Source organism: Lonchura striata, chromosome 26 (assembly GCF_046129695.1).
Source record: "Lonchura striata isolate bLonStr1 chromosome 26, bLonStr1.mat, whole genome shotgun sequence".
NCBI lineage: Eukaryota > Metazoa > Chordata > Aves > Passeriformes > Estrildidae > Lonchura > Lonchura striata.
In genome coordinates, this window is record NC_134628.1 from 998,298 (window position 1) to 1,014,486 (window position 16,189).

Genomic DNA, 16,189 nt, shown 5'->3' on the forward strand with positions numbered 1-16,189 from the left:
CGGAGCACGCCGGGAGCTGTAGTCCCCTCAGCGCCTCCCGCCGCGCTTGCCGCCTCTCCCCCGGTGCCTCCCGGCAGGCCCCGCGCGGCGGGCGCTGATTGGGCGGCGGCGCGGGCGGGCGCACGCGCGGCCGTTGTGAGGCCCGGGCCGAGCCGCTCCCTCAGCGCCGGTACCGCCGCCACCGCACCGGCACCGGCACCGCCCGGGCACCGGCACCCGCCGGGCACCGGCGCCCGCCGAGCGCGAGGAACCAGGCCACACCTGCGTCAGACCGCCGGCGCTGACGTCACGGGGTGCGCGCGTGACGTCACCGCGGTGCGGGGAGGGGGCGGCGCGGGGCGGCTTTAACGGGGGGGTGGGGCACCGGGGCCGTAACGGGGCTGGGGGGGGCCCGGTGGAACGGGGGCGGCACGGGACGGGGCTGCCGGTGCCCGGGGAGCCATGGGCCGGGGGCTCCCGGGGGGGTGCGGGGCCGGTTCTCGCCGCCGAGCCCCGGTTATTGCTGCCGTGCCCCGGTTATTGCTGCCGTGCCCCGGTTATCCCTCCCATTCCCCGGTTATCTGTCCCGTGCCCCGGTTATCGCCGCCGTGCCCCGGAGCTGCGCGGGGAAAAGGAGCGCCCGAGGCGCGGGGCAGGTGCCGGTGAAGGGCCGGGCCGTGCCCCGGACACCCCGCACGTGGGCGGTGACACGGGCCGGGCTCTGCCGCCGCTCTGCCCTCCGGTGTTCCTTCCAGGAGTCCCGGTGTGACCGGGGAATGGCCCCGGTGTGACCGGGAACGGCCCCGGTGTGACCGGGGAACGGCCCCGGTGTGACCGGGAACGGCTCCTCCTTTCCCCCCGGTCCAGCAGCAGCAGCTCCCAATGAGGGCGACAATGATGATAATGGGAATTTGGGTGATAATGGGAATTTGGGTGAGAATGGGGAGGCTGAGACCATCCCGACCCCTCACGGGTGAGGATGAGGAGCTGGAATTTCGGGCTTCCTCAGCCAGGGAATTCAGGAGGAGTTGCCCTCTGTGCCGTGCAGGTGCCGATTTTTGGCTCAGGTGTGAAATCCAAGAGCTGGGAAGGACAGAAAGGGCCGCGGGGGTTGTGCCCAGAGGGAAAATTCCGTTTATCTGCGGGCTGGGAGCTGCTGCCTTGCTCCAGAGCGGCATTCCAACGGGAATTATCCCGACACAAACCCGGGAGTGGAGAGATGCTTCCCTCAGCACGGAGCTTCTGCTGCTGATGGCTCCCAAAATCCTGCAGATGTCCTCAAAGCCTTTCTGTCCCCGCAGAGCCCGAGGGGGTGCACGGGCTGTGATGAAGAACCAGGCAACGGAGGCCAAAGCAGCTCCACGTCCTTCCAGAAGGAGCGGCGGGATGGGGCTGGAGGAGGGAGACGCTCCGGAGGCTGCAGCCCCCGCGGAAGGTGGGGGACCCCTGGGGCTGGGGGGTCCCGGCCCTGCGGTGGGCGAGGGCGGCGTCGAGCTGCCACGAGACAGGGAGCTGCTTGTCCAGCTCAAGGCAGACAATCCTGCTTTTCCAGGGCAGAAAATCCTGCTTTTCCAGGGCAGAAAATCCTGGTTTTCCAGGTCAGAAAGTCCTGGTTTTCCAGGGTAGAAAGTCCTGGTTTTCCAGGTCAGAAAATCCTGGTTTTCCAGATCAGAAAATCCTAGTTTTCCAGGGTAGAAAATCCTGCTTTTCCAGGGCAGAAAATCCTGCTTTTCCAGGGCAGAAAGTCCTGGTTTTCCAGGGTAGAACATCCTGGTTTTCCAGATCAGAAAATCCTGGTTTTCCAGGACAGAAAATCATAGTTTTCCAGGGCAGAAAGCCTGGTTTTCCAGAGTAGAAAATCCTGCTTTTCCAGGATAGAAAGTCTTGGTTTTCCAGGGTAGAACATCCTGGTTTTCCAGATCAGAAAATCCTGGTTTTCCAGGACAGAAAATCGTAGTTTTCCAGGGCAGAAAGCCTGGTTTTCCAGGGTAGAACATACTGGTTTTCTAGTGAAGAAAATCCTGGTTTTCCAGGGCAGATAATCCTGGTTTTCCAGGGTAGAAAATCCTGGTTTTCCAGGATAGAAAATCCTGCTTTTCCAGCACAGAAAACTGTGGTTTTCCAGAGCAGAAAACTGTGGTTTTCCAGGGTAGAAAATCCTGGTTTTCCAGGGTTGAAAATCCTGGGGTTTTTCCCCTTTTCCTGTGTGTGTGCAGTCCTGGAGGAGTTCCCCTCTCCAGCCCGCTGCCAGGACGTTCCGCCTGCTCCATCCCTGTTTGATCCCAGCTGCTCTTCCCCAGGTTTAAAATCCATTGTCATGCTAAAAATCCCAGCCTTGGAGCTGCCAATTCCTCTGGGAGGGAGGTAAAAACCTCACACACAACCTGCTTCCCTTAAAAAGAAAAAAAAAGGAGTGGAGAGGGGGATATTCTCCCTCTTGACAGATGTCAGGGGCTTGGTCATGCTCTGCTGATCAAAACTGTTGGGAATTCCCTGACAATGGAACAAAGCAGCTTCTCCTGCTGCAAGTCCAGCCAGGAAAAACCTCCCATTCCCTGGGTGAGAGAAGGGAGGGAAGCCTCAATTTTTTTTTTGTTTTGTTTTGGTTTTTTATGTTCTTTTTTAATTTTTTCCCCCCTTTCCAAGCTGCCCTGAGCCAGGAGGATCCCAAATCCTCCCGCGACGTCTCGGAGGAGCTGAGCCGGCAGCTGGAGGACATCCTGAGCACCTACTGTGTGGATGCCAGCCAGGAGAACCCGGGCGAGGACGGCGGGCAGGGCGATGCCCCCGAGCCCGAGGAGCCCGAGAAGGGCCGGAGCGAATCCCCCAGGAACGGGGAGCAGGAGCCGGGCGGCCCCGAGCTCAACGGCGAGAAGGAGAACTCCAAGGGCACCGAGGAATTCCGGCCCGGAGAGGAGGCTGGAGACAGGGATCAGAAGAGAGCTCAGGAGAAGAAGAAAGCCAAGGGTTTAGGTGAGCGATTCCCAGCTCCCCAAGGGGTTTAGGGGAAAAATTCCCTGCTCCCAAGTGGTTTGGGTAAAGGATTCCCAGCTCCCAAGGGGTTTAGGTGAGGGATTCCCAGCTCCCCAAGGGTTTAAGTAAAGGATTCCCAGCTCCCAAGGGGTTTAGGTGAGGGATTCCTAGCTCTCCAAGTGTTATGGGGAAGGATTCCCAGTTCCCCAAGGGTTTTGAGGAAGGATTCCCAGCTCCTCAAGGGTCATGGGGAAGGATTCCCAGCTCCCCAAGGGGTTTAGGGGAATAATTCCCTGCTCCCAGGGGGTTTGGGTAAAGGATTCCCAGCTCCCAAGGGGTTTAGGTGAGGGATTCTCAGTTCCCCAAGAGTTTAGGTGAGGGATTCCCAGTTCCCCAAGGGTTTAGGTGAGGGATTCCCAGCTCCCCAAGGGTTTAAGTAAAGGATTCCCAGCTCCCAAGGGTTTAAGTAAAGGATTCCCAGCTCCCAAGGGGTTTAGGTGAGGGATTCCTAGCTCTCCAAGTGTTATGGGGAAGGATTCCCAGTTCCCCAAGGGTTTTGAGGAAGGATTCCCAGCTCCTCAAGGGTCATGGGGAAGGATTCCTAGCTCCCTAAGGGGTTTGAGTAAAGGATTTCCTGCTCCCAAGGGGTTTAGGTGAGGGATTCCCAGCTCTCCAAGTGTTATGGGGAAGGATTCCCAGTTCCCCAAGGGTTTAGGGGGAAAATTCCCAGCTCCCCAAGGGTTATAGGGAAGGATTTCCTGCTCCCCAGGGGTTTAGGTAAAGGATTCCCAGTTCCTCAAGGGTTTAGGTGAAGGATTCCCTGCTCCCAAGTGGTTTGGGTAAAGGATTCCCAGCTCCCAAGGGGTTTAGATGAGGGATTCCCAGCTCTCCAAGTGTTATGGGGAAGGATTCCCAGCTCCCCAAGGGTTTTGAGGAAGGATTCCCAGGTCCCCAAGGGTTATAGGGAAGGATTTCCTGCTCCCCAGGGGTTTAGGTAAAGGATTCCCAGCTTCCCAAGGGTTTAGGGGAAGGATTCCCTGTTCCCCAGGGGTTTAGGGGGAAAATTCCCTGCTCCCAAGGGGTTTAGGTGAGGGATTCCCTGCTCCAGCTGTTCCCAAGGATATCAGTGCATGGATAAATGTGTTTTGTCCCACGTTTATCAGCCTTTGAGAACTTCCTGCTGTTCTGTGAGAGTGAGGAATGCACCCCGTGCAGCCTCTGAATTTTGTGGGTTTCTGTTCTGCTGGGCACACCTGGCTCCAGCCAACCCAGGGTTGGTTTCCCCCTCCAAAATCCAGCTGCTCCAGTTCTCCCATCACGGGGAAATCCTGGGAGTACACTGGGAATCTGCTCAGCTCCTCCTTTTCTCACCTTTTCCAAGCCAGAACTCAACGTAAAGCCATTTTTTATCCCGCTTATTGCATTATTCCCATTCCACATCTCCTTCCAGGCAAGGAAATCACTTTGCTGATGCAGACCCTGAACACCCTGAGCACGTCAGAGGAGAAACTGGCAGCTCTGTGCAAGAAATACGCTGAGCTGGTGAGTCCTGGGGCTCGGGGAGGGACATTCCAGGCTCCCACTGGAGCTTTGTGGGATCCCTGCAGTGCTGGGTCTCTGCCCAGCAGAGCGTGGGTGTCGCTGGGTGCAGCCCGGTGGCGATGGCGAAGCGTGAGCAGAAGGAATTTTGGCAAATCTGGGTGCAAACAAAAAAGTTTTCCTGGTGGAAATAAGGAATCATGGGAGGCCGAATGGGTTTGGAGTATGATTTTGGGAAGTTTTCCTGGTGGAAATAAGGAATAATTGGAGGCTGAATGGGTTGGGAGCATCATTTTGGCAAGTTTTCCTGGTGGGTATAAGAACATCATTTTGGGAAGTTTTCCTCATGGAAATAAGGAATAATGGGAGGCCGAATGGGTTGGGAGCATCATTTTGGGAAGTTTTCCTGGTGGGTATAAGAACATCATTTTGGGAAGTTATCTTGGTGGGTATAAGAACATCATTTTGGGAAGTTCTCCTGATGGAAATAAGGAATAATGAATGGGAGGGTGGATGGGTTTGGAGCATAATTTTGGGAAGTTTTCCTGGTGGACGTAAGAACATCATTTTGGGAAGTTTTCCTCATGGAAATAAGGAATAATGAATGGGAGGCTGAATGGTTTTGGAGTATGATTTTGGGAAGTTTTCCTGGTGGGTATAAGGACATCATTTTGGGAAGTTCTCCTGGTGGAAATAAGGAATAATGGGAGGGTGGATGGGTTGGGAACATCCTCAGAAGTGTTTTCACCCCCTGATGCCAGTTTAACCAGAGCCAAGGTGGAGCTGCAAGTGTGGATCTGGAACTGGAGGAGGTTTGGGGCTGCCTATGCTTGTCCAAAGTGTCCGTGGGGGGACAAGCTGGGGGAACGTGGAGCTCCTAACTGCAGCAGGGTGGGAATTGAGGAAGGAGAAAGGGCTCTGTGTCACTCCTGCCGTGCCCAGGGGTGTCACAGACCCGCTGTCCTCGTGGCACAGCGAGCTGCTGTCCCCTCGGGGGGGACACAGCCCTGCCCTGCTGCCCCCCACACCCTCCGCTCCCCCGGCAGCTGGAGGAGCACCGCAACTCGCAGAAGCAGATGAAGATCCTGCAGAAGAAGCAGAGCCAGCTGGTGCAGGAGAAGGATCACCTGCAGAGCGAGCACAGCAAGGCCATCCTGGCCAGGAGCAAGCTGGAGAGCCTGTGCCGGGAGCTGCAGAGGCACAACCGCACCCTCAAGGTGACACCCCTCATCCCTGCCCCTTCCCAAATCCTGCATCCCTCTCCCTGAGCCCTTTGGGCAGCCTCACTTTCCCCAGGGCTGCCCCAGCTCTGCCGCCAGGGATTTGGGGATTTGGGGATTTTGGTGTTGGGCAGCATCACCTGCAGGATCCCAGCTGGCATTTCAGGGTTTGTGCAGGAGGGAGGGAAGGGGAAGGGCCAGAGTCCTTTCCTGTGGATGTAAGGAAAAACGGGAGGCTGGGTGGGTTGGGAGCATCGTTTTGGGAAGTTTTCATGGTGGGTATAAGGACATCATTTTGGGAATGTTTTCCTGGTGAGTATAAGAACATCATTTTGGGAATGTTTTCCTGGTGAGTATAAGAACATCATTTTGGGAAAGTTTTCCTCATGGAAATAAGGAATAATGGGAGGTTGAATGGGTTGGGAGCATAATTTTGGGAAGTTTTCCTGATGGACGTAAGAACATCATTTTGGGAAGTTTTTTTGATGGAAATAAGGAATCATGGGAGGCTGAATGGGTTTGGAGCATCATTTTGGGAAGTTTTCCTGGTGGATATAACGAAAAATGGGAGTGTGGATGGGTTTGGAACATCATTTTGGAAACTTTTGCTGATGGATGTAAGAACATCATTTTGGAAAGTTTTCCTCATGGAAATAAGGAATAATGTGAGGTTGAATGGGTTGGGAACAGAATTTTGGGAAGCTGGACGTAAGAACATCATTTTGAGAATTTTTTTGATGGAAATAAGGAGTAATGGGAGGCTGGGTCATATTGGTAAGTCTTTTTGATGGATATAAGGACATCAATTTGGGAAGCTTTCCTTATGGAAACAAGGAACAACGGCAGGCTGGGTGGCTTGGGAACATCATTTTGGGAAGTTCCTCCCTTCCCTCCCACAGGAGGAGGGCGTGCAGCGCGCCAGGGAGGAGGAGGAGAAGAGGAAGGAGGTGACCTCGCACTTCCAGGTGACGCTGAACGACATCCAGCTGCAGATGGAGCAGCACAACGAGCGCAACTCCAAACTGCGCCAGGAGAACATGGAGCTGGCTGAGAGGCTGAAGAAGCTCATCGAGCAGTACGAGCTCAGGGAGGAGGTGGGTTCTTGGAATTTGTGGTGTTCAGGTGATTCCCAGATTGTAAAAGTCTCTGTCTGTCAGCCCCGCTGCCAAAGCAGAAGCCATAATTGGTCTGTGCTGGTTTCCAAGTTGTTTATTCTGTTTCTCTCTCACATGTTCTGCTGCCCTGCCCAGCTCTGTCCTGCAGGGCAGCGTGTGGGGCTCTGCCCTCAGTGGGATGTGACAAACATTCAATACCAGAAACTCCCTGGGCTGGATTGACAAGAACGTGCCAATATCTGTCACCTACGTTGGACAGTGTGTCCCCAGCCTGAACCAACAGAAAAATGCCAACACCACAGTGAGACATGGAGGGCATAAAGAAGGAGAAAAAGGACAAGGCACACCCAATTTCCTCCATCGTGTCCCCTTTGGACCACTCATCTAGAATCCTAAAATTTTGCTTTTGCACCCGTGCCACACTTAATTATTACTAATATCAAACACTCAGAGCTGGTAATTCATCCTGTGAGATTGAAAACTCTTTTCCATGGACAGAGATCACAGCCAGTGTCTCTGGGGGCTCTGGACAGAGACACTGTCTGTGATCTCTGTCCATGGTCCCAGGGCAGCCAGAGGGAATCTCTGGATTCCCACAGGGAGCTGCCAGAGGGGAGGAGGAGGCTCTGGGTGTGTCCCCTGAGCTGTGGTTGTTCCCCCTGCAGCACATTGACAAGGTGTTCAAGCACAAGGAGCTGCAGCAGCAGCTGGTGGACGCCAAACTGCAGCAGGCCCAGGAGATGTTGAAGGAGGCAGAGGAGAGGCACCAGCGGGAGAAGGATTTTGTAAGTGTTGCAGCAGTTGCTTGGGGAACTTTTTGGTGGATCCTGGGGCGTTATCCCAGATTTTGGCATGTCCAGGAGCCAGGCTGGAGCCCTGCTGTGCCAAGAGCATTCCCAGATAACTGCTTTGTTATTCCCCAGCTGCTGAAGGAAGCTGTGGAATCACAGAGGATGTGTGAGCTGATGAAGCAGCAGGAGACCCACCTCAAGCAGCAGGTGAGTTCCCTGCTCAGCCCATTTTGTTTGGGGATTTCCCTCCCTCCCTGAACAACCCAAAGCTCCTTAATGTGGAAAACAGAGAGGCAGAAGATCCCTGCTGGGTTTGTTTTTATGAGCTGAGACTTTGTTCAGGGGCTGTTTCCCAGTGCTGGGAGCAGTCACGGGATCAGGCCAGGAGGAATTTGTGGAGCACTCTGCTCCGAGGATGTTTCCCTAGGACAGAATTTGCCTTTGGCAGAGCAGCTCCTGCTGTTTGTCCACGTCCCAGGGCAGCAGCTCAGCCCTTGGCTGGCCTCTCCCCTCTCCAGGCACTGAGCTCCCTGCCTCTCTCCACAGCTGGCTCTGTACACAGAGAAGTTTGAGGAGTTCCAGAACACCCTTTCCAAAAGCAGTGAAGTGTTCACCACGTTCAAACAGGAGATGGAGAAGGTGGGTGATGCTTTTTCCTCCGTGCTGCTGGGAGCTGGAAGAGGCCCAGCTCCGTAATTCCAGTTAGTTTTGGGTCTACACCCAAAATTTGGGGTGACACATGAGGACTTGTGGGATGTCACTGCAATGTTCTCCCTGGGGTTTGTTTATTGTGATCCCTGTGGATCCCTTCCAGCTCAGGACGTTTTGTGACTCAATTTTTGCCCTTTCTGTGATTCTGTAGATGACCAAGAAAATCAAGAAGCTGGAGAAGGAGACCTGGGGTTTATTTATTGTGGTCCCTGTGGGTCCCTTCCAGCTCAGGCCATTTGTGACTCAATTTTTGCCCTTTCTGTGATTCTGTAGATGACCAAGAAAATCAAGAAGCTGGAGAAGGAGACCACCATGTACCGCTCCCGCTGGGAGAGCAGCAACAAGGCCCTCCTGGAGATGGCAGAAGAGGTGAGGGGAGGCTCTGGAGCAGCTGGGGAGGGTGGGGTGGGCACAGGACAGGTCCTGCCTCATGCTCTGTGAGGCCAAAGGGAGGAAGAAGCTCCTTGGTGCTTGGGGTGCTGAAGGTTTTGCTTGGTTTCCCCTCAGGCTTCCCTAGAATCACTCATGGAATGGTTTGGGCTGGAAGGGACCTTAAAGTTCATCCCATTCCACCCCCTGCCATGGGACAGGCAGGGACACCTTCCACTATCCCAGGTTTCTCCAAGCTTGGTCTTGGAGCCTCCCAGGGATCCAGGGGCACCCAGAGCTTCTCTGGGCACCTGTGCCAGGGCTTCAGCACCCTCACAGGGAGGAATTTCATCCCAGGATTCCCCAAGCTTGGCCTTGGAGCCTCCCAGGGATCCAGGGGCACCCAGAGCTTCTCTGGGCACCTGTGCCAGGGCTTCAGCACCCTCACAGGGAGGAATTTCATCCCAGGATTCCCCAAGCTTGGCCTTGGAGCCTCCCAAGGATCATGGGGCACCCAGAGCTTCTCTGAGCACCCTGTGCCAGGGCCTCCCCACCCTCTCAGGACGGAATTTCACCCCAATATCCCACCCAACCCCACCTCCCTCCGTGTCAGACCATGCCCCCCGTCCTGTCCCTGACGTCCCGCTGGGGTTGCACCTCTCCCTGCAGAAAACGCTGCGGGACAAGGAGCTGGAGGGGCTGCAGGTGAAGATCCAGCGCCTGGAGAAGCTGTGCCGGGCGCTGCAGACGGAGCGCAACGACCTCAACAAGAAGGTGCAGGACCTGTGTGCCCACACGGAGCTGCCAGAGCCCCTGAAGGAGCCCCTGAAGGAGCCATCCCCATCCCGGGACAGCTCCGAGGCAGCTCCGCGTTCCCCGAGCTCGGGAATGGCCCCGGGCAGCCCCGACCCCGCGGGGATCCCGGCAGAACCGGGGCACAGCGGGACTGAGGAGGGCACCGGGGGCACCGACTGAGCCCCCCCGGGCAGGACACACGGCTGGGGTGAGGGAGGGTGACCTGGGAGCTGCTTTAGATTCCATTCTGCTCGTCCTTGGTGGGAAAGGACAGGGCACAGCCCTCCCTGGGGGATGTGAGATTTCCTAGTTTTAGGTTTTTTTGGAGGGTTTTTTTTAAGATTTTATACATATATATATATATATATGTATGTATATATATATATAAATGTGCAGGGCAACACTTTATCTATGGATATCCATAAGAAGCAGAAGGGCCCAGCTCCCTGCCTGTGTGAATATTGAAAAGATGGAGCTTCAACTGATTGTCCCTCTCACTAAAGGACCTTGTCACTGGCAGGCTCAGCAGAGCAGAGCCAGGGATCTGTGCCCCTGCACAGCTACAAGGGACATGCCTCCACTGTCACGAGAGTGACAGCAGAGCTGGGAGAATCCCAGAGCATTCCCAGGGCTGGATTCTCCCCGTTCCCTCTGCTCCCAGGGGGAGCTCCTGGCAGCTCGTGGGCGAGCCGAGGGCACCAGAGGCCGTTCCCCTGCCCTCTGCGGGCTCTGGGTCTGCAGTGGGGACGAGGAGAAGCAGGAGAAGGGGGTGCCCGCTCCCACCCTTGGGAATTCTTGCTCTTCCCAGGCCCTGCCAATCTCAAAACCGCCTTACAATTCACAGTTGCCTCTTTGCTGAACGCACACGTGCACAAAGTGTATTAAACAGTTAACCCAAAGGTCTAATTCCCAAGTGTTTCGCAGCGTTGTGCACAGGGACTGGGGAGGTGCCCCAGCCCTGGAGGCATCCACGGGGCTGGGAGGGGCTCCAGGAGGATCCCAGCTCAGAGCTCTGCGTGCTCCTGGGGCTGCTCCTGCATCCCCCCGGCCTGGGGGTGCCTGTGCTGTCCCAGCCCCACTTCTCCTCTCCCTCTCTGCCTGGAAGAGCATCTCCCCAGTGCTGCCTCACCCCGCGGGGCCTGGATGTGCTGGGAGGGAGTTTAGGGACACACGTGGGACCTGCTGGCACCAGGTTTTGGGATTTTCCTCAGTTTGTCAAGACTTTTGTCATTTTGCTGTTCATTTGGAAGACTTGGACTCGCTTCAAACCTCGCTGCAGCTTCTCTTGGTGACAGACTTTATTCCCAGCGTTGTGCTGGAAGCTGATCCCCACCGTGGATGGAGCCACTGGATCCCTCTGGGATTCTCTCCTGGCACCACAGCTGCTCTCACACCTTCCCTCCACGAAGGAGCTGCCTCCGTGCCCCCTGCTCCTCCAGAGGATTCCCGGGAATGCTGAGGATGGACAGGCCCTGAGGCTCCACAGGCTGGGCATCCACTGGGACAGTCCCTGGAGCTCTGGTGGCTTTGTCTTCCAGCCCCAGCGTGGCTCCTCCAGGATGATCCATGAATGTAACCCAGCCGAGCTGAGCGAGGGCTGCTGCCGAGATCTGGACTTCATTAAAGCAAAACCCCTTAGAAATTCACCAAACCCCCTTTTATTTTTCTGTCTTTTCCCTGTTAAGGTACAGAAACCTCCTCGTGTGTATCCTGTATCCAATAGAGACACTCCCAACCTCGCTGCTGCCTCTGGTGTCTCTCTTCTTTACCACACTGGGGGGTGAAGTGAAGATTTTGGGCTGTGGGGTGGCTCTGTGGGACACAACTTCCCTGTGTCCTGTCACAGCTGAGACAGCCACGATACCCAGAGTGTCGCCGTGCAATTTCAGAAAGCTCCAGCCCTTCCAGAGTAACATCAGGTCACTTCAGAATGCTGCAAAGCTAATTTTTCTTTACCCAGTTTTTTATCCCCTCACGTTCACACATTGCACCTGGGTACTCTGTGTGGTTACTGAGCACACCTGGGCACTCCGTGGCTCACCTGCCCTTCTCAGATTTCAGAAAGCAATTTCAGAAAGCTCCAGCCCTTCCAGAGTAACACCAAACCTCATCAGAAGGCTGCATAGCTAATTTTTCTTTACTCAAATTTTTATCCCCTCCTGTTCACACTTTGCATCTCTGTCCCTGTGTGAGTGCTCAGCACACCTGGGCACTCCGTGGCTCACCTGCACCCACGGCGGAGCAGCCACTCCCGATCACCACAAACTCACCCCAGCTCTGCTCCTCCTTTCCAGCGCCAGCGACCTGGCGGAGGCCGGCAGGGACGTTTTGCTGCCGTGGACGGGATGTCCCTGCTCAGGGAGGAAATTTGGGGGTCACCTGGCCTCTCCCACCCCGGGGTGCTGCAGCCGCCGGCCCCGGGGGTATCAACATCCCCCTCCGGCTGCTCCATGGTGCCGCCATCGGCTCCAAAATGTCCAAAATCGGTTAAAAATCCGGGATTTAGCGGAGCAGCCGCGCTCGGGCTGGAAGGCGGGGAGGGAGGGGACGGGATTTGTTTAATCCCGGCCCTGCGCCAGGGCTGGCGGCCCTTCCCGGCTCCTTCCAGCGGGGACGGATCCTGCGGCGCCGCGGTGACACCGGAGGGGACCCGGGGTAAATAAACCCGGGGCCGGGAGCGGGTGGCAGGAACGGCCCGGGGGCTCCGCGGGCTCGGATCGCGGCGCATTCCCGGTCCTGCGGGATGCTGATCCCGGGGTCACGCCCGGGGATCCCGCGGGCAGCCCGGAGGAAGTTCCCTTTGCCTTTAAATGCAAATCCCGGGCTGTGCGGACGGTGTCCGGCGGCCGCGGGGTGTCCGGTGGGCTCGGGGTGCCCGGCGGGTCCCGGAGGCCGGAGCGGGCCTGGCGCAGGTCAGTCCCGGCCGGAGGTTGCGGACAAAGGGGACAAAGCGGCTCCGCAGCCCCGGAGCTGCCCCGTCCCGGCGGGGCCCGGGGCTCGGCGGGACAAAGCGGGGACGGTCCCCGTGCGCTCCGCTCTCACCGGGCCGGTTCGGGACCGAAATCCTCTTTTCCATCGAGAGACGGGGCCCGACCGGAGCTGCGGCTGCGGGTCAGGCCCCGGCCGAGCTCCGGGCGCGGAGAGAGAGCGGAGCCCCCCGGGAACGGGAGACCGAGGGACCGAGCCCCTGCTCCGGTCCTCCCGCCGCCACCGAGCCCTGGCGCGGCTCGCGGTGGCCGTGGGTGTCGCTTCTTAACCGGGGGATCCCGGTGCCTGTAGCTGTCCCCCCGTGTCCCGGGGCTCCCCGAGCCTCTCCGCTGTCCCGGGGCTCCCGAGCCCCTCCGGTGTCCCCCCGTGTCCCGGGGCTCCCCGAGCCTCTCCGCTGTCCCGGGGCTCCCCGAACCCCTCCGGTGTCCCGGGGCTCCCCGAACCCCTCCGGTGTCCCCCCGGGGCTCCCGAACCCCTCCGGTGTCCCCCCGGGGCTCCCGAGCCCCTCCGGTGTCCCCCCGTATCCCGGGGCTCCCCGAACCCCTCCGGTGTCCCGGGGCTCCCCGAGCCCCTCCGGTGTCCCCCGGTGTCCCGGGGCTCCCTGAACCCCTCCGGTGTCCCCCCGGGGCTCCCTGAACCCCTCCGGTGTCCCCCCGGGGCTCCCCGGACCCCTCCGGTGTCCCCCGGTGTCCCGGGGCTCCCCAGCCCTCCCGCCGTGCCCCGGGCAGCCGCGTCCCGTCCCGAGCCTCCGTGTCCGTGCAGGGAAGGAGCCGTGCCGGTGGCCCGCGGGGTCCCGGTGCCGCGGCGGCCATGGAGGAGCGGAGGAAGAAGCGGAGCCCGCAGAGCTGCCTGGCCCAGCCGGTGCCCGCCGGGGCCCCGCGGCCGCTGCCCCCGAGCAAGAGCGCGTCCTTCGCGCTGCCGCTGCCCGCGCTGCCCTCGCCCCGGCAGCGGCCGCGGCCCCGCCGGTCAGTGCGGCCCGGGAGAACCGGGAGCAACCGGGGAGAACCGGGGAGAACCGGGGAGAACCCGGAGGGAGCCGGGAAGAACCCGAGGGGAGCAGGGGGGAACCGGGGAGAACGGGGGGAGAACCGGGAGGAACCCGGGGGAACCAAGGGGAACCGGGAGGGAATCGGGAGGGAATCGGGAGGAACCAGGAGGAGCCCGAGGGAAACCCGGAGGGAGCCGGGGGAAACCTGGGGGGAACCCTGGGAGAACCGGGAGGAACCCGAGGGGAGCAGGGGGGAACCGGGGAGAACGGGGGAGAACCGGGAGGAACCTGGGGGGAACCCAGAGGGAGCTGGGGCAGCCCGGGGGGAACCGGGAGGAACCCGAGGGGAGCCGGGGAGAACCTGGAGGGAACTGGGGGGAGCCGGGAGGAACCCGGGGGGAACCCGGGAGGAACCCGGGGGGAACCCGGGAGGAACCGGGAGGAACCCGGGGAGCCGCCGGGCCGGTGCCCACGCCGCGTTCCCCGCGCAGGGCGAGCAAGGAGCGGGCACGGGCGGGCGCGGGCGGCTCCCGGGGCGCCCCGCTCCAGCACAGCTTCCTCACGGACGTGTCCGACGTGTGCGAGATGGAGCGGGGGCTGCTCAGCCTCCTCAGCGACTTCCACTCGGGAAAGCTGCAGGCGTTCGGTGAGGGAGGGCTGGGGTGGGACCCGTGGGGTGGGATGGGGTGGATGGGGTGGGGTGAGATGGACAGAATGGGATGGGATCGAATCCGTGGGATGGGATCCATGGGGTGGGATGGAATCCATGGGATGGAATGGATGGGCTGGGGTGGGATGGGGCCTGTGGGATGGGATCCATGGGGTGGGATGGATGGGCTGGGGTGGGATGGGGCCTGTGGGATGGGATCCATGGGCTGGGGTGGGATGGGCAAGGCACGGGGAAGGAGCAGACCAGGGAATTTTGAGGCTGGGGAATTTTGGATCTGTGGAGAAGGGGTGGGATGGGGAAAATGCCGGATCCATAGGGAAGGGATGGATGGATGGATGGAATGATCCATGGATGGATCCATGGATGGATGGATGGATGATGGATCCATGGATGGATGGAGGATGATGGATGGATGGATGGAGGACGATGGATGGATGGATCCATGGATGGATGCTGGATCCATGGATGAATGATGGATCGATGGATCCATGGATGGATGCTGGACCCCCAGCAGGGATGGCAGGGCTGGGTTGGTTGCCGGTGCCATGGGGCTGTGCTGGCTCTGCCAGGCGGTGGGACAGGCTCTGGTGTCCCCAGGGAAGGAGTGGTGGGACAGGCTCTGGTGTCCCCAGGGAAGGAAGGGGCGGTGGGACAGGCTCTGGTGTCCCCAGGGAAGGAGTGGTGGGACAGGCTCTGGTGTCCCCAGGGAAGGAGTGGTGGGACAGGCTCTGGTGTCCCCAGGGAAGGAAGGGGTGGTGGGACAGGCTCTGGTGTCCCCAGGGAAGGAGTGGTGGGACAGGCTCTGGTGTCCCCAGGGAAGGAGTGGTGGGACAGGCTCTGGTGTCCCCAGGGAAGGAAGGGGTGGTGGGACAGGCTCTGGTGTCCCCAGGGAAGGAGTGGTGGGACAGGCTCTGGTGTCCCCAGGGAAGGAAGGGGTGGTGGGACAGGCTCTGGTGTCCCCAGGGAAGGAGTGGTGGGACAGGCTCTGGTGTCCCCAGGGAAGGAGTGGTGGGACAGGCTCTGGTGTCCCCAGGGAAGGAAGGGGCGGTGGGACAGGCTCTGGTGTCCCCAGGGAAGGAAGGGGTGGTGGGACAGGCTCTGGTGTCCCCAGGGAAGGAAGGGGCGGTGGGACAGGCTCTGGTGTCCCCAGGGAAGGAAGGGGCGGTGGGACAGGCTCTGGTGTCCCCAGGGAAGGAGTGCTCCTTCCAGCAGCTGGAGCACGTGCGCGAGATGCAGGAGGAGCTGGCGCGGCTGCACTTCGGCCTGGCCGTGTGCGCGGAGGAGCCGCCCGAGGAGCGGAGGAAGGCGGCGGCCGACAGGAACCTGGAGCAGCTGCTGGCCCACGTCAGTGCCACCCCGTGTCACCCTGTGTCACCCCTGTGTCACCCCCGTGTCACCCTGTGTCCCCCCGTGTCCCCCCCGCTCCCTCAGCGCTGCCTTTGCTCCCACAGCTGGAAGAGCTCAGCAGCTCCATGGATCCTTGGCTGGTGGCAGTGACGGGGTGACAGTGATGGGGTGACAGTGACAGGGTGGCAGTGACAGGGGTGGCAGTGATGGGGTGACAGTGACAGGGTGGCAGTGAGGGGGGTGGCAGTGACAATAACAGTGGTGGCAATGCCAGCAGTGACAGTGGTGGCAGTGGTGGCAGTGATGATGATGGCAATGGCAGTGGTGGCACTGACAATGACAGTGGTGACAGTGGCAGTGGTGGCAAGGCCAGCAGTGACAATGCCAGCACGGACAGGGGTGGCAGTGACAATGACAGTGGTGACAATGCCAGCACTGACAATGCCAGCAGTGACAGGGGTGGCAGTGACGGGGCGGCAGTGACAATGACAGCAGTGACAATGCCAGCAGGGACAGGGTGACAGTGACAGGGTGGCAGTGACGGGGTGGCAGTGACGGGGTGGCAGTGACAATGACACCGGTGCCAGTGCCGCTGCTGTCGATGCCCTTGACCCGCTCTCAGACAGAAGCTGCACCTGGCCGAGAGCTCGGACCCGGAGGACGCGGCGCCCTGACCCCGGGGCTGTCCCCGTCCCCATCCCTGT

The 16,189-nt window shown here is 59.4% G+C and overlaps 2 protein-coding genes across 4 annotated transcripts; both read left to right on the plus strand.

Moving 5' to 3' along the window:
- The first annotated feature begins 112 nt into the window (after positions 1-112).
- TXLNA (taxilin alpha) lies at positions 113-11,231 on the plus strand. Of its 3 annotated transcripts, XM_021539441.2 has the most exons (12): positions 113-293; positions 1,281-1,414; positions 2,626-2,952; positions 4,403-4,494; positions 5,538-5,708; positions 6,611-6,805; positions 7,492-7,611; positions 7,750-7,824; positions 8,164-8,256; positions 8,602-8,697; positions 9,367-9,471; positions 10,743-11,231. In XM_021539441.2, the coding sequence occupies exons 2-12, from the start codon at positions 1,306-1,308 to the stop codon at positions 10,782-10,784; spliced, it is 1,425 nt and encodes a 474-aa protein (XP_021395116.2). In that variant the 5' UTR covers positions 113-293; positions 1,281-1,305; the 3' UTR covers positions 10,785-11,231. The 3 variants fall into 3 exon arrangements, with proteins under 3 accessions (XP_021395116.2, XP_021395114.1, XP_021395115.1); XM_021539439.3 differs by having other exon boundaries at positions 9,367-11,231; XM_021539440.3 differs by lacking the exon at positions 113-293 and adding an exon at positions 777-894 and having other exon boundaries at positions 9,367-11,231.
- Positions 11,232-12,330: 1,099 nt separating this feature from the next.
- On the plus strand, positions 12,331-16,159 carry CCDC28B (coiled-coil domain containing 28B). Its single transcript, XM_077788477.1, has 7 exons — positions 12,331-12,404; positions 13,243-13,445; positions 13,960-14,114; positions 15,328-15,482; positions 15,590-15,639; positions 15,760-16,002; positions 16,108-16,159. The coding sequence occupies exons 2-7, from the start codon at positions 13,291-13,293 to the stop codon at positions 16,157-16,159; spliced, it is 810 nt and encodes a 269-aa protein (XP_077644603.1). The 5' UTR covers positions 12,331-12,404; positions 13,243-13,290.
- Positions 16,160-16,189: the final 30 nt, after the last annotated feature.

Coding starts and splice junctions, on each gene's coding strand:
- TXLNA (XM_021539439.3), top strand. CDS start 1,306: ATGAAGAACCAGGCAACGGAGGCCAAAGCAGCTCCACGTCCTTCCAGA. Junction 4,495..5,537: donor GCAAGAAATACGCTGAGCTG/GTGAGTCCTGGG, acceptor CTCCCCCGGCAG/CTGGAGGAGCACCGCAACTC. Junction 6,806..7,491: donor AGTACGAGCTCAGGGAGGAG/GTGGGTTCTTGG, acceptor TTCCCCCTGCAG/CACATTGACAAGGTGTTCAA.
- CCDC28B (XM_077788477.1), top strand. CDS start 13,291: ATGGAGGAGCGGAGGAAGAAGCGGAGCCCGCAGAGCTGCCTGGCCCAG. Junction 15,483..15,589: donor TGGAGCAGCTGCTGGCCCAC/GTCAGTGCCACC, acceptor TTGCTCCCACAG/CTGGAAGAGCTCAGCAGCTC. Junction 16,003..16,107: donor ACAATGCCAGCAGGGACAGG/GTGACAGTGACA, acceptor ACCCGCTCTCAG/ACAGAAGCTGCACCTGGCCG.